The sequence below is a fragment of the Equus quagga genome, chromosome 6 (genome assembly GCF_021613505.1).
Source record: "Equus quagga isolate Etosha38 chromosome 6, UCLA_HA_Equagga_1.0, whole genome shotgun sequence".
In the NCBI taxonomy this organism is placed as follows: domain Eukaryota; kingdom Metazoa; phylum Chordata; class Mammalia; order Perissodactyla; family Equidae; genus Equus; species Equus quagga.
This window is the reverse complement of record NC_060272.1, coordinates 86785551-86802635: the sequence shown is the minus strand read 5'-3', so window position 1 is coordinate 86802635 and position 17085 is coordinate 86785551. Positions and strand designations below refer to the sequence as shown.

The window sequence follows — 17085 nt, the reverse complement described above, 5'->3', positions numbered from 1 at the left end:
CTCTCAGTAGACAGCACTAGTAATGTAAAATAAAGAGAATGTCTTTTTAAAAAAGTCTATCACCAAGAACTGCTTCTGCAACGGAAACGAGCCTGAGCAGGGGTTCTGTAGATGGGTTCCACAGAGACCCAGGCCTCTAGACAATGGCCTCAGGGAACTACCCTGGGGTTTGAACACAAAAGTCTGTGAGCATGTACATATATATTTTTTTCTAAGGAGAACCTGTAGTTTCTTTTCTATAATCTCCAAAATGGTTTTAAAAAAAGTCACTGGTTAAGAACCAGTGTCTTCTGGCACGGACAGACATCTTAAGATGTGGCTAGGCGCCTTAGTTTCTTCCACTAAACAGCTGCATGCCTCTCCTTTAAATGTTTTTTCTTTGTAGAACTTTAAACTTCTCTATTCCAATGCTTCCCCAAACCGGTGCTCCTTAAAGGGCTGTTACGTAGGCTATAAATTAGCATTATTTAAAAAGTATTCTATGCTCCAATTTTGGAAATGTTGGATTTAAGAGTTAAATAGGTCTTTACCATAACATTTCTCAGAAGCTTTATTGTGCTAACGTGCTCTGTGGCTCTTTAAGGGAGGGCAGGATGCAGCTATTCCCTACTTGACCTGTGGAACACTTCTTGTCATGAAATACTATTAACTATACCTGGAAAACATTTCAAAGAACACCAGCTGGAAAATGCTAGTATTCTAATCTTAAGACTTAAAAGATCCTCCCTTCTTGTCTTTCTTGAACAATTATTTATTGTGTGTCTCAAATGGAACAGGACACATAGAATACAGTGGAGAAAATGGAGAATGGAAGAGACTTTGTCCCTGTAATGGAGCTAACAGGCTAGTGATTCAGATCACTCTTGAGAAAATGTCAATTTAATATTCTGACAAATCAAAAGTAATGTTAATAACTTACTATAACACTGGATGCAAACTTGATCTAAGATATTTGAAAATTTGGGTGTTAATGGTGGCAAAGGTTCCAGCTGGATTCTTTTGAAGTCTTCGGGACAGTCCTTCTTTAGATGACCCTCTCGTTTGCATAAACTGCATACTACCATAGGAGACTGCAGGAAGATGGCAAAGCAGAACAAGACTTAAGATAAAACTTTATTTGCCAAATAAAGGGGTCTTGAATCTCTTTAAAAGTACACAGTCCAATTATGGAGATTTCTCAAAAAATTAAACAGAAATACCATATGACCCAGCTATTCCACTACAGGGTATTTATCCAAAGAACAGGAAATGAATAATTCAAAAAGATATATGCACCCCATGTTCATCGCAGCATTATTCACAACAGCCAAGATGTGGAAGCAACCGAGCGTCCATCAACGGATGAATGGATAAAGGAGACGTGGTATATATATAGAATGGAATACTACTCAGCCATAAAAAAGGACAAAATTGTGCCACCTGCGGCAACATGGATGGACCTTGAGGGTATTATGCTGAGTGAAATAAGTCAGATGGAGAAAGACAAATATTGTATGATTTCACTCGTATGTGGCAAATAAACACATGGATAAGGAGGACAAACGAGTGGTTACCAGAGGGGAAGGGGGTGGGGGAGGGCGAAAAGGGTAAAGGGGCACATGTGTAAGGTGATGGATGAAAACTAGACTATTGCTGGTGAACACGATGCAGTCTACACAGAAACTGATATATAATAATGTACACCTGAAATTTACACAAGTTATTAGCCAGTATGTCCTCAATCAAATAATTTTAAAAAAAGTTTACTTTTTTTAGTTTACTCTTTACTTCCCAAAGGAATGAAAATATAATGTGCAGCCTCTCCAAACTATCTGAGATGGGGATACCTTATGGGAAACTCAGGAGAAAAAGGCAGTTATTTTCACTGTCAACAGCATTGCCTTTCTCCTATGCAAATCCCCAGCAGTCTAAGAAGGGAAGTGGACCACGTGGTTGTACTGGAGTGAAAGACCAACTTCTTAACCGTTACCAAAACAGGGGAGAGCCCTGTTCTAGTAAAACTGAAATTACATGCACTAAAACGATGCCAAGTCTCCTAGTTCTACGTCTAGGAGTGGCACTGATTACCTTGCCTTTGGTGAAGGTGAGTTTACTAAATTCATAGAAGAAATCAGACTGATCCACAGCTGAATTTTCCTCATGTACGTTTTCTTCTTTAAGACTGATTTTATTAAGTTCCATTAGTAGAGCTCCATCTACATGTTTTCCACTTTGTTTCAAGTCCTCATACTTAGCAGACCTGCCTAATTCCTCATCCTCTTCAGACAAGGCATCTTCATCCCCTGATCCAGTGTAGATATTGTCTAACTCATCTTCATTAGCAATATCATCCTCATCTTCCCTTCGGGTAACAGAGAGCCTGGGTTCTTCATCCTCCTCCTCCTCTTCTTCCTCCTCCTCCTCTTCATCGGAGTGAATGATTCCTGACGTCCTGCCCTGTCTTGAAGGGGCAAAGTGGCTTAGCGTGTCTTCGAGTTCATCAGTACCTTCCATGCTTTCTTCATCAACATCAGCCTTGCCATCTAAAGTAGCATATCCATCACACTCTTTAGCTGTAGGATTTTGGAAGCCTTCTAAATCCAAAGTGCTGTCTGTGTCATCATTTTGTGTGCTGCCACACATGACAAGCTCTCCATGTTTGCTACTGCTTAAAGCTTGAATGGTGGCAGTCAGAAGATGCTTCTTGCTCTCCCTTTTAATTTTTTCTTTCCCAGTTTTACCTCCTGTTTCTTGATGGTGTACTTTAATATCTTCATAATCATCACAACCGACCTCTGCCTTGATACAATCTGAGTTTTCCAGATGGACACTGATGTGTGCATTTCCCATCTCCTCTGTTGGCGGGCTTTCAAAGCTCGCAGCAGTCCCTTTAGGAGTAAGTGGCTGTACCTTGCAGGTGTTTGCAGTTGAACTGGCAGCACCAGAACCTTGAGCTAAAATTGAGTTTTTGAGCCTATCATCTTTTACTTGCACAGCTGGATCACGCTTTGCTACTTCTTTAGAATGTTCGGAAATACACATAACAGTACTCAGAGGCTTTGGAAGGCTGGATTTTGTAATTTTATGTGGAAGAGCAAAATATTTATATGTTGTCCTTAAACAATGAAGTATATATTCAAACACGGGTTGATTATTTAGGGTCCTTGCCACATTTCTTTTAACAGAGTATGGATCTGTAACAAAAAAAAAAAATCCACCACTTCATACATTTCTATTTCATGTTTTAAAAATGAGCCTGCTATAGATAAAAATAGACAACTAGTAAACAATAGTAAAATTTAGCATGTATCTTATATGCTTTTTAAAATATTGGGGATGGAGAATAAAAAGATATAGTTTAAGAACAAAAAGGAATGTTTTCTTATCAACATCTGCTCTATGAAGAGAACCCATTCTGTTCAGAACCAATACCCCTTCCCTATTTTGTTCTGTGACTGTGGAGGTAAAAAAGATGTCATTAGTGTGGCTCTTGTGCCCTCGGGAAGGCAGGTCTTCCCGCCAAGCTCTGCTGAGTGCTCTGCCTCCCACTCAGCCAGGCCCTGTGGTTTGTAGAGCTTACCTCCACTCTTCTGCCCTGGGAAGCCCCATCACTGAACTGCTGGACTGAATTCAGGGGCGAGAGGGAGGCACCAGGAGGAGACACCACTTCTCTCAATCTTTTCTCCTCCCCTAGAACTCCAGCAGGTTAGGCAATTGGCCAGAAGAGCTGAGCCAGAGAAACTGCAGGGGAGGGTTTAAAAATGTGAGATCCCCATGACTGCACACATAATTTATGCAAAATGCAAAAAAACTCTCTTATGCAATACAAAGCTTGAAAAAAAATCAAGCAAAAATAAGAGAATTCCATTTAGGAGGTTCTTTAAGTTATTTGAAGGAGGAGAATTAAGATTTCTAGAGGGGTTTCAACCTCCTGACTTTGCAAAGCTGAGAAGAGCTAGTCCATTTAATGAAGTCTACAGGGCACATCAGTGTGTCTTTTATGCAATGGTTTCAGTTCAACGAGCCTTCACTAGAAAAAGTGTTTTTTATGAACAAGTTCTAAATTTTACTGCAAATATTCCGAAAATAATTATCCTTTCTCTCTATGGAGAGGAATTCAACAAAGAATGTTATTTTTCACGAGAAAAAGTATTTTCTCATCTTTGTAAAACTAAACAACATCAACAACAATCCATAAAAGAACTGAATCTAAAAATCCAGAAATAAGAACAGTAAGGAAGAAAGGGGATTCACGCATCACTGGGAAAAAACTTAAGCATTTAAGTTATTAAGCAATTTACAAAGAAAGCAAGGACTCAGCCAGCCATTATTTTAGTTATTGAAGTAATGAAGATGTTTCACTGCAGCACTTAAAACATTCAGGATGAACAGTTTCGTCCCTTGCAAAGGTCCACTGTAACACGTGCAAGATGCTAACTATTTATTTCACTTTTGGGGTCAGGCCTACCTTATATGAAGGAGCTGAAAAGAAACTGAAATGAAAAGCATGCTGTTAGACTGGTAGCTTAAAAAAACGGAATTAAACGTTTTGAGATACCTTCAATGGCAATGCGCTTTTTGGGCCAATCCTTCGATTCACGAGATATTGATTCTTTGACACGGATGCTTATCACTAAATCAGCCAAATTAAACTCTAAGGCATAGAATCGAAGCAACTCCACCCAGAGCTGCCCAACTGGTACGGAAGGCTGGTGTTTTAAATCGAATGTTAATGATACCTATTAATAGCAGAGAAAACATACAGGTTATTGCAAATGTCAGCAGAATCTGAAAAATCAGAGATCATTCAAGCATCAAACTAAAAAAATCTGAAAAGCCTTAGCAAAAGACAGGAATCTGACACTCCATCTACATAAATCACAGTCTAGGTTCTATTTTGCTTGTGGGAACACAGCTTCCCTTCACTGCCCTCCTGGGATTAGTTGTGGTAAAATGCAGTCATCACCACAGGAATAGACAGGCAGCACTCCTTGTTCCGAAGTCTTAAGGACGGGGGAGAACTGTGCGTGGACTGCTACAACCCAGCACTGAGCTCTCCGTCACTGCCGCCGGAGGGCGCCTTCAGTGACACACACGGACGCAGGCAGCAGCTAAAGGGGCAGAGCAAAAGGAAAACACTCCTCTCATTTTGAGAAGCTAGTAAGTTCACTGCATCTGCCCGTGGCAACTGATTTTAAAGTCAAATAACTCTTGATATCAGAGATTGAGACTAGTTTTACATTCACAGACTCTTGACAAATTGGAACATACAGTGATGTAACATATTGGAAAGTGCATAGAATTTAGAATAGAAAAATAATTGGTTCAAATACTGATTCTGCCACGTCACAGCTCTTAACTGCCCTGTGACTTAGCTTCTTTGTCCTCAAACTGGCAGTACAGCACAGTGGCTGAGAGAACTGGCTTTGGAATTTGACACTTTAAGCATGAAATCCAGTTCTGCCATGTACTAGCTGTGTAGCATCCTGGTCAAGGTACACTAGCTGTCTAAGCCTCGGTTTCCTCATCTGAACAATGGGGATCACAGTACCCACCTCATAGGGTTGTTGGGAGGACTGAGTGAGAGAGTATCTGTAAAGAGCTTAGCACAGTGCCTGGCACACATGTTCAAAAAATGGTCGCTATCATTATCTGCAGAGTAGGGATGATACCACCTATAACACAGGATAGTTATGTGGATTAAATCAGAAACAAGGGAACGCATCTGGCAGACTTGGCTGCTTTCTGTATTTTTTCACTTAGGCATAGGCTTTTAAGAACAAGAAATCCATTTGTCATTGAAACATAAGGTCACAACTGTAAGATGCTCTGAAGAGGTAATCTAGTTCAACTCCCAAATGTTACAAGAGAAGGATCTGAAGCCCAAAGGGTTGACGTGCCTTGTCAAAGGTCCCCCTGCTTGTGAGTGGTACAATGAGAACAACATCCCCCGAGCCCAGCACAGTGCTCTCTCACCACGCCACGCAATCTAGACACTGTCTAGATCTCAACTTCAGAAGTGGCCGCATGATTAATCTCTCCAAGTAGCATGAGAGTGTAGAGATAAAGTATTTAATTGGACTTACGGCAATACCTTTTCCTGCTAAGATATACAAACTTGTTTCCAATCACACTTTTTTGCATCAAGCTTCAAAACAGATGGTATGGTATTTTATTAACTATTAAATCTCAACCACAAAGGTTCTGTCAAATAATATAATCATTGAGTGGATTTACAAAGCAGAAGTGATTGAAAATGGAAGTTGTCTAGGTCCCAACAGTATAGCTGAGGACAAAAAGAAAACCTCCAGAAATTGAAAGCCTCTTAAATTTCACCTCTTTATCCATAGCCTTACTCAGCATTACCAAGGACTTTTAAGCATCTCACTGAAATGACTTGATAATACCGTAACATGGAACTTAAGAGATCTTCAACATATCTAGAGTAATGGTACTTAAGCTGTTTTTTTTTTATTGGTTTTGCAACGTAGAGAACATTTTCAAATAAAGTAAGAAAAGCAGCTAACAATTACTGAGTGCTTACCACATGCTTGGCACTGAGTTAAGCATTCTATAAATCAATGACTCTATGAGAGGTAGCAATATCATCCCCATTTATAGGTGAGGAAACTGGGACATAGGAGGACTCAGTCGCTTGCCCAAGGACACACAGCTAGGAAGCAGGAGAGCTGGCATATAAATTCACATATTTTGGCTCCACAGCCTGTGCTCTTATCCACTACCAGAACCCAAAATATAACACCACATAAAAGTGATGCTGTTTTGGTGGCAGCAGGGGTAGAGCGGCACCACCTCCCTCTCCCCCGCAATGCTCAAGGATTCTAGAAAACGAAACTGCAGAATCTAGGATTCACCACTAATTCCTCATTTTGGCATGGATTGGAGGAGTGACATGACTTTTTTGTGTAGAGCTGGGATTAGAACCCTAGTCTCAGTATTTTGTGGATATTATTGTCATTTCACCCCAAAGGGTTAAGGGGAAGGTGATGGGGTCAGGAACCATTCACCAATTTGAGACAGAATACGATTTTTATTACTAGTATAATTACATTGCTCAGATTTTTGTTTGAAATTCAAATGGGAATTCTTTCCCTGTGCAAATTCCCCTGCTGACCCCTAATGGGATGGATGAGGACAAGTACTTTAAACCATGTACTTATTCACTGTTAGTTCAGTAATTTGAGGTTAGTTACCTTTTCATATATTTAATGCTTAGAACACCATCTAAGATCTTAGCTCTCTGAGGACAGATAGGGATTTACCTTTGAATTCTTAATATCTTTCACAGGACCTTGCAAACAGTGAATTTAATGCTCTGAATTTTACCTTTTCTTGTTACCTGTCTATTCAAAGGACTGAATAGACCAGGAAGTGAAACATCCATGAAATAGTTGATGTAGGTGAGGAAAGAAGAGGGCTCATTAGCTCATAAACTCGACAATGGACAACTGAATTAAAAATAGATGGTAAAATGAGAAATGAAAGAGAACAGACCTGTCCCCTTTTAATGGGCACTTCTTTTGGTGCCTCTTCTTTTGCTGTGTCTGTGTCCTCTGCAGCATTATCACTGTATTCCCAAAGCACAACGTCTTTCTGAATGTCTTTAAGGTTGAAGTTTCCTAGTTTGTTTAATGAGAATCCTTCAATCTAGGAAAAATTAGACACATAGTATCATGAGGTAGAAAATTTTATATCAATCAGAGCATCTTAACCCTGGAAGAAATGAAAAAATAACATAGTTCATTAAAAATACTAAGGGTATCATTCATGGACTGTCTCTGAGACATTTGTAAATTTAAAAATATTTTTTAAAGTAAAAAATAAGGTTTTGATTAGCAAAAGAAATGGTGACTTTGTGATATAATTATTTAGTAAATAGTCTAAGAGAAGGCAACATGGCCTAGGGCTAAGGCCATGGGGTCCAGAGTAAAACTGCCTGGGCCCAGATCTCAGCTCCCTAGTGCACCAGCTGTGAGACCTTCAGCAAGGCACTCACTCTCTTTAGGCCTCAGGTTCCTGGGAAAAGGGCTACCCTAGAACCTCCCTCATTGGATGGTGTGATATGAAATAATGGACATAAACCATTCAGATACAAGGTAGGGCACACAGTAAATGCTCAATAAATGTAAGAAAGGATTTCTATTGATGTAATAAGATGCAAATTGCTAAGGAAAATAGTCTGGGCTCAGATGATCTAAGAAATGTGGAAAAACTTGAAGAGGTTTCTTTATTGTACAATAGGATTTATCACAGCCTTTAAACAGGTTAATGTACATAATGAATTGTGGGATGGGGTGTGGATGTGGTACCCCATTTCCCAAATGTACTTACACTACTTCTTTGTTTTAGCAGAGTAATCCTTCTAAAACCCAAGACATCATGTCGCTCCCCTGATAAGTTTCCTTCTCACTTAGGATGAAACTCACAGTCCTTTCCAGGGCCTAGGCAATCCGCCCTTTGCTACTCCTCTGACCCATCTCGAGACATTCTCCCAGCTCGGAGCCAACGTCGGCTCTTCCCTCCACCCATCAGCTATCCCCCTCTCCCTCACTGTAGTCAGGCTCTGCTCAAACACCTTTTTCTCTAAATAGCTCCTCCCCTTTCACTCTGTCCTTCTTACCCTGGTTTACTTTTCCTTAGAGAAACTACCACCGCTTGATAGTACTTACCTGTTTCACCCCATTAGACCTATGAAAGGGAAAAGATTCTCTTTTGCTCGCCGCTCTCACTCCAGCATCCTGGCACAAGCTAACTGCTCAGGACGGATTTGCTGACTGCCTGAATAAACCACTCTCCTGCAGAAAACACTTTGGAAAACACCAGGTGTGGTGACTGTTAGATGTACGTATTCAGTATTTTCTTCAGTTGTTTCTGTTTTCTTGATGGTTCTTGAGGAGTAAAAGCTCTAAAGTTTGACAGTTAAATTTATAAAATCCCCAGAAGAAAACCTAGGAGAAAATCTTTGCAGCCCAAGGATAGGCAAGGATTTCTTAGGTAGAACACTAAAAGCATAAACTGTATCAACAGAAAAGAATATTGATAAATTAAACTTTTACGTTTACGTCTTTGATTTATTTTGAGTTAATTTTGGGGTATGCTGTGAGGTAAAGATTTGATGTTCATTTTTTTCCTTATAGATACCTAGTGTTTCCAGCATCAACTGTTGAAAAGACTTCCCCCCAATGAAATGCTTACGCACCTTTGTTGGAAAAGAAAGGACCACCAGAGATGAAAACAATATTGATGCTTCCAATCATAGCGTTGCTATGTCTCTTAGTTACCTACATTCTTAATTTTTCTCAGCAACGCTCCAGTTTTTAGTTTAGAAGTCTTGCACATCTTTTGTCAAACTTACTCGTAAATATTGTATGTTTTCAAGCACTATTGTTAACGGAATTTTTAAAAACAATTTTTCAATTGTTTGCTGCTAATATAGAAAAGCACAACTGATTTTTGCACATTAACTTTGTATTCTATGATCTTACTCAATTTACTTCTTAGTTCTAGCTGTTTTATAGTTTTCTGAGGATTTTCTATGCAAACAATCATGTCACCTGCAAATAGAGAAACTTTTACTTCTTCCTTTCGGATTTTTATTGCTTTTTCTTTTCCTTCCTTTTTGTATTGGTTAGGACTTCCTGTAAATGTGGAATAGGAATAGTGAGGGGGACATCCTTTTTTGTCCCCAGTGGCACAGGGATAATGTCCAGGATTCCAACATTAAGTATCACATAAACTGTAGATGTTTTTCAGATGCCCATTTTCAGGCTGAGGAAGTTCCCTTCTGTTTCTAGTTTGCAAAGAGGTTTTCTTTTTGTTTTTCAAATCATAAACGAGTGTTGCATTTTGTCAAATGTCCCTCCCCCCCACCACATCTACAAACGATCATACGGCTTTTCTCCCTTATTCTGTTAAAATGGTGAATTATATTGATTTTCAAATGCTAAATCAACCTTGTATTCCTGGGAGAAGCTCCATTTGGTCATAATATCTCTGTTTTAGCATATTTCTGAGTTGATTTGCTAATATTTTGCTAAGGGTTGCAGTGTCCATGCTGATGAGGGCTATTGGTACATAGCTTTCTTTTCTTTTGTCTCATTTTGGTATAAGGGTACTGCTGGCTTCTTATTTCTCCTCTTCATTTTCTGAAAGAGTTTGTGTAGTTGGCATTCTTTCTTTCTTAAATGTTTGACAGAATTCACCAGTAAAGCCATTTGGGTCTGGAGTTTTCTTTTGAGGAAGGTTTCTAATTACAAATTAAATTTATTTAGTGGATAAAGGGCTATTCAGGTTATTTTTTTCTTCAAAGCTCTTTTTTGTATTTAGTCTTATATGGATATGCCCATTTTATCTAAGTTTTCTCATTTACTGGTATAAAGTTGTTTAAACACTCTCTTCTTTCCATCATTTATGTCCATAAGAGCTGGAAAGATAACCCCTCTTCATTCCTGATATTAATTTGTGTTCTCTCTTCTTAATCAGTCCATCAGGAGTATATCAGTATTGTTGATGAAATAAACTGTTTGGTCTTCTTAACTTTCTCTATTGTCTATTTCCTCTTTATTGATTTTGCTCTTATCTTTATTATTTCCCGTCTTCAATTTACTTTTGAGTTTATGTTGCCCTTTGATTTCTAGCTTCTTGTGGTTAAAATTTAGGTCACTAATTTTAGACTTTTCTTCTTCTTCTTAAATTTCAAACCTATAAATTTTCAAGCGAACACTATTTTAGTTGCATCTCACAAATTTTGATGTGTTGTATTTTTATTATTATTTAGTTCAAAATATTTTCTAATTTCCCATGTGATTTCTTTGATCCTAGATTACTCAGAAGTGTGCAATTTAATTTCCAAATATATTTGATTTTCCTAATTATCTGTTATTGATTTCTAACTTAACTCCATTGTGGTTGAAGAACATACTCTATATGATTTCAATCCTTTTAAATGTATTGAAACTTCTTTTATGAACTAGCATATGGTCTGTCTTGGTGAACGTACAAGATGCACTTGAAAAAAAAATGTGTATTCTGCAGTTGTTGGGCAAAGTGTTCTATAAATATTAATTAGATCCAGGTGATTAATAGTGTCTATTGAATCCCTTATGTCCTCACTCATTTTCTGTTTAGCTAACACATGAGTCAACTGCTGAGGGTGTGTTCAAATCTCTTACTCTGATGGTGCAATGGATTCCATCAATTTTTACTTCACGTATTCTGCTGCTCTCTTAATAGATGGAAACATTTATGATAGTTTTTTGTCTTCCTGATGAGTTGACACTATCATAATGAAATGTCCCTTTTGGTCTTTGGTAGTATTTTTTTCTCTTGAAATCTATCTCAACTGGTATCAGTATAGCCTTGGTTTGACTTTATTCTTTTTTCCCTAGCTTTACTAGGTATAAGTGACAAAAGCTTATAGATTGCATATATTTAAGGTGTACAATGTGATTTGATAGACATATTGTGAAAGGATTGTGAAAGGATTATTTGGTGGTTTCTGATGAGCATTTGGCCATCATTCAAATCACTGTTCTTTTATGCAAGGTGTTTCTTCGCTTGCTTTTAAGTTTTGCCTTTTATTTTGATTGCCAGCAGTTTCACTATGATGTGCTAGGCATGCTTCTCGTTGAATTCATCTTGCTTGAGGTTTGCTCAGCTTCTTTAGTCTGTAAGTTTATGTCTTTCATTAAATTTGGGAAGTCTCTGCCTGTTTTTTATTGCCTGTCCCATTCTTTTCTTCCTCTCCTTTCTGGGACTCAAATTACCCATAGGTTAGACTTTTTTTGAAAATTGTCCCAGAAGTCTCTGAGGCTCAGTTATTTTTTTTCAAACTTTCTTTCTCTTCTTCAGACTAGTTTCTATTAAACTATTTTCACATTCACTGACTCTTTCCTCTGCCATCCCCATTCTACTATGATGCCTATCCAGTAAATTTTTTATTTAAATTAACGCATTTTTCACTTCTAAAATTTCCACTTGGTTTTTTACATTTTCTATTTTTCTGGCTGATAGTCCCTTTCTCTTCATTTACTGTAGTATATTTCCTTTATCTTATGGAGCATAGTTGCAATAACTGCTTTAAAGTCTTTGCCAGTTCTTGCATCTGGGTCATCTTGGGTTTAGCATCTGTTGATTTCTTTTCCCTTGAGAATGGGTCCCATTTTCCTGGCTCTTTGTATGTTAAGCAATTTTGGATTGCATTATGGATATTATGATATTGTACTGTATTATGAAAATTGTGGATTTTTGTTATTCCAAAACGTGTTGATACTTTTGTTTGACACGTAATTAACTCAGTTAGACCAATTGCAGATTTGTCAAATCTCCATTGGACAGTGGCTCCAACCTCGGTTGTTTTTTAAGACTTAGCTCTTAACTGTTTTTAGATTGTTTCACATGTGTGGTTTAGAAGTGCATCATTACTTCCAGAAAATTCTCAGTTATTATTACTTCAAATCTCTCTTCTGTTCCTTTCTCTTTCTTATCTTTCTGGTATTCCCATTATCCATGTATTACAACCCTTAGTAATGGTCCTGCAGTTCTTAGAAATTCTGTTCCATTTCTTTTTCAATCTTTTTTCCCTTTTTGCTTTTCAGTTTGGGAAATTTCTACTGAATAAAGCTCACTGACTCTTTCCCCAGCTGTGTCCAGTCTACTGATGAATCCATCAAAGGCATTCTTCATTTCTGTGATAGTTTTTATTTCTAGTATTTCCTTTTGCCTCTCAGAGTTTGCATCTCTCAGCTTATATTACCCATCTGTTCTTGCATGTTGTCCATTAATGTGCCCTTAACATATTAATCTTGGTTGTTTTAAATTCCTGGTCTGATCATTCTAATGCTTGATCTGTCTCTTCCAAACTATGTTTTTTGCCTTTTAGTATGCCTTGTAATTTTTTTCTTGAAGCTGGGTATGATGTTCTGGGTCAAAGGAACCGAGGCAGATAGGCCTTCAGTGTGACGTTTTATTTATCTGACCAGGAGTTAGGCTATGTTTACTGTTCATTGTGGACGTAGATGTCAAGAGGCTAAAACTTTGTCTGGTGTCTTGTTTTTGTCTTCCCTGCTATCTTTGGGTTTCCCAAGAGATTTCTTGTTGAAAACGACATCTTTCCATTGTACTACCAGTATACAGGAGCCTGAATGACGTGGCAGTAAGGTGTGGGAGAGAAGCCAATCTGTAGTCCTATGATGCTGGGTATTTTTCCTCCCCCTAGGTCGATTAGGCCCTGGTAAAACAGTCCCTCGAGGACAGGCTTTTGTTTAGGGGGACAGAATGCTCTGGGCATATTTCAAAATGGCTACCTTTCCCCTCATGCTGCCAAAAGCTTGAGGGAATTTTTCTTGCCTCTTCACCCTGAGAACCTGGTTGGGGTTCCTGGAGGTAAAACTGATGAAACCATTGGGGGTCCCCCAAGACTGGGCCCCCCTTGTTTTTTTTCACTCTTAAGTTTGTCCAAACTGAGCCTCTAGAATCACAGTCTAAGTCTTCCTACCCTCATATTGGCCGCAGCGGCAGGACTCTGCTCCTGGGCTCCATGCTAGCAAGTGATAATTCACTGTCTTCACCTCTCTCTCCAATTTTGGGGGCAGGAGTTTTCCCCACGACCTCAATTCTCTGATATAGCTAAGAAGGGCTGTTGATTTTCAGTTTATTCAGCTTTTTTCTTTTTGTGAGGATGGAGTGACAACTTCCAAGCCCCTTACATGACAAACCAGACGGGCTCAGGAGTTAGTCAGAGATGTGCTGAGTTCACAGACAATTAAGGGTTCCACTTCTCAGTATCTTTCCTTTCTGGGTTTTTTCCCCCTTATTATCTGGTGGCCCTAGTTCCTCTGGCCAGAAAGAAGACCAGTTTTTCTACTAGAGTTGACTTTAAGGGTAAAGCCACAGAAAAACAAAAACTCACTCTGTGTTGACCACTTGCTCCAAGTTTTGACTTCCCTCCAAAGTCTGCCTGCATTTGTTTGGTTTCCAGAACCTTCACGTTGTTATTTTTTTTCTATTTTTTCTGAGAATTTATAGCTGTTTCCAGAAGGATCATTTGGTTAGGAGTCCATGCCTCCAGACCATAAGTGGAACTTGACTTTTTATTGAAGGGGAAAAGGACCACACTTGTTCTCTGACCTTGTTCCAGGAGTTTTACATTCATAATCTCATTTCAAAATTTTTCAGATGAGGATACTGAGGCTCAGAGATTAAATGACTTACTCTAGGTCATAAGATATTAAGTGGCAAAACCTGGATGAATCTCATGGCTGCCAAACTTTAAAACTACTGTTCTTTCTATTATAATATCTGGCATCTTTAAAGTGTAAATAACTGTTTGCTAAAGGTTGAGTTTATATAATCCAAAATAAGGCAGATTCCAAATAATATCTATTAGGAAACTAGTAAAATTTGTTGTAGGGGATAAAAGATGCTAAGACAGGGTTAAACCTCTTCATCATTCACAATTCACCATGATTAACTTTAATCATATCAAGGTCTAATGACAATAAAATGGGAATTTTAATTGGGAATAAAAGGTCAGAGAGGACAGTCTCCAACACGGAATAGATCTGAGTAGGCTGGAAAGGAATGGCCAAAAGATTCCTGAAAGACAGATTAGAGCACAGAGGTGTGATACGCTAAACTTCTCAACAGAGAATTCAGCCTCGTTCATCTGTGATTTCCCTTCAGGGCCTAATACAATGACTAACATACACAGTGCTTTAAGATTGCAAAAGAACTGACAGTTTAGATACTTTCATACACATGATTTTAAAGTCTTCAATGAATTTTCTGCAGAAATAATGGATATAAAATACCTGGCATGAATAAAGTACTGAATAAATATTAATTCCTTTCCCCTTACTTGCTTTACATTTTTGACTAAGACTCTGGCAGAAGCCACCACATCGATGCCTGCTCCATTTTAAATGCTGAAAACTGCAGATCATTTTGGTTTAGGTAGCAGAATTTCCCTTATTTGATTCATAGAATTCAACCCAGTGTTTGGCCACCACATATCTGTTTTTGTCATTAAATCTTAAATAAACGGTATAATCAAAATCAAATTCAGTGTCACTTTAGAGAATTTCCAGTATCACTGCTAAGGAAATAATGCATGGGCCACAGAAAAGAGTATTCATACAACTCTAAGCAAATCCTGAGGAGAATCTCATCACCAGAATAGAAATGCCTTTTTTCCTGCAGCCTCACGTCAATGACAGATGACTAACCAGAGGTGATCAGGACAGAAGAAAAGGCAGATCTCACTAAGACGGTGGTGAGCATGACTACACATCCGACCACTTCTGGGGACCTTCTGGGCATAGGAGTCCACCTGGCGGGGTTCCACCCTACACTCTTGTCTCTCTTGGATCGAAGTGAAAGGCAAACTTGCAAGGCTTTCACAGCTGCCTACTTGGGTCCAAGAGGAAGGGTTATTTATCAACCAAGGGCTGACTTTGTTATCTCACTCTTGTTTCCACCAGGAGAAGGGTCTAGCAGATACCTTCTCCGGGCCTGAATTCTTTCATTTCAGCACCACAAGCATAGAGAGAGCTCCCTTTAGACAACTGAGACACACAGCAGACTGCAACCCCTTACGCCAGGACAGATTCTATAAGGGGCTTATTCTGCCCTAGTCGTTACTCCCAGGGCCTGGCAGGTAAAGGTCTCTGCTTAACTCTCAACCTATTAAGTATGAAGAAAAAATCCCCTATAATTGTATTTCCTTGATATGTACCCATAGTGAAGAAAGACTGCTCTAGAACATACTCTCTTAACGATGAGAATCCCGTGTACAGTAAGAAGAAAGGGAGTTAAAATATCAAATGTGCCAAAGTAAGCTTTTCACCAACTAAAAAGCCTTTCTACAAACTAAATGTACACATAAGATTTTATCAAGATAAACACCTGGGGATTAAAAGTGAGGTTTCCAAGAGGATGAGAATGTGGTGACTTTGAGATGGCGTCTTATTAAATCTCATTATTTGAAGAAATCAACTCAACTTTATACAAAAGAAAGAGTGGTCACATTACTGAAGCCTAATTCATCTTAAAGATAACACCAAAAATATATTCTACAGGTGACAGTGTACTAAGTTCTGCATCTTATGGTATAGGGAGCAATCTAAATGCTTACATTTTCTTTTGTTTCACAGCAAATGGGGAATAAAGAGAACTGAAGACTAGAAACACAAAGTAAGTTACAGTGAACCAAATGCTTCCTACAGTCTGTCCGGGGGTGATATATAAATTCAAGCATCAAATTATAAACTGTACCCAAAAAAGTGTGTGCCAAGTGACAGATTTAATACAGGTTCACATTCTCATTTGAAACCCTCAGGATCATGTTCCACAAATTAAGAGTTTTTTCAGTTTAGAAAAGTAATAATATTCCTAGAAGAGTACCAGACAGCATCTTGTAATCAAATAAATTAATATTTTCACAGTGAAAGGTATGAATATTCACACTAGTAGGAGAAATAAATGCAGGTCAGTTCTGCTTAGGTTTTTAGATTTTCACATTATGTGTAAAGGATTGTGGCCCTATAATAAAATCAATATCTGATATATAAGCAAAATAAGTTTTATACCCATGATCCTAGATAAACAGGCAGAAGGGGTTCCTTCCTCTGTTGAAGAAAGAAAACGGCCATCAGAGCAAACACATAAGGTGGCAAACCTCCTTCTTCAGGGCGATCTATACTGCAAAGCTACAAATGAGAGAAAAGAGGATAAGTATTCTTTCGTACCAACTTGTCATTCAAACAACTTGGTCTAAAACTTGTAACTTCATTTCCATGTTATTACATGATTTCCTCCTCAGCACAAACCACCACAGTGACAAAATACAAGACTTCCTTACAGTTTTGGAGGAACCACATATTGCGGTTTTGAGGAGCAGCTTTGATTTCACATTTTTAATCTTAACTAAACTTACTCATGGAGGGCCCTAAAACAATATTTGCTATTTCTTTCTTCTTCTTCTTATTTTTTTTTTTTGGTGAGGAAGATTGTCCCTAAGCTAACATCTGTGCCAATCTTCCTCTCTTTTGTATGTGGGATGCTGCCACAGCATGGCTTGATGAGTGG

The 17085-nt window shown here is 38.5% G+C and overlaps 1 protein-coding gene across 7 annotated transcripts in view; it reads right to left on the bottom strand.

Moving 5' to 3' along the window:
- TUT7 (terminal uridylyl transferase 7) overlaps positions 1–17085 on the bottom strand; it is a 59743-nt gene that overhangs the window by 28481 nt on the left and 14177 nt on the right. For all 7 annotated transcript variants that reach the window (XM_046664720.1, XM_046664718.1, XM_046664725.1 and 4 more), the window contains exons 10-14: positions 16587–16706; positions 7495–7647; positions 4538–4718; positions 2068–3173; positions 920–1070 (exon numbers count right to left, since the gene is read on the bottom strand). In XM_046664720.1, coding sequence (XP_046520676.1) covers positions 920–1070; positions 2068–3173; positions 4538–4718; positions 7495–7647; positions 16587–16706 — 1711 coding nt within the window. The remainder of the gene's footprint in view (positions 1–919; positions 1071–2067; positions 3174–4537; positions 4719–7494; positions 7648–16586; positions 16707–17085) is intronic.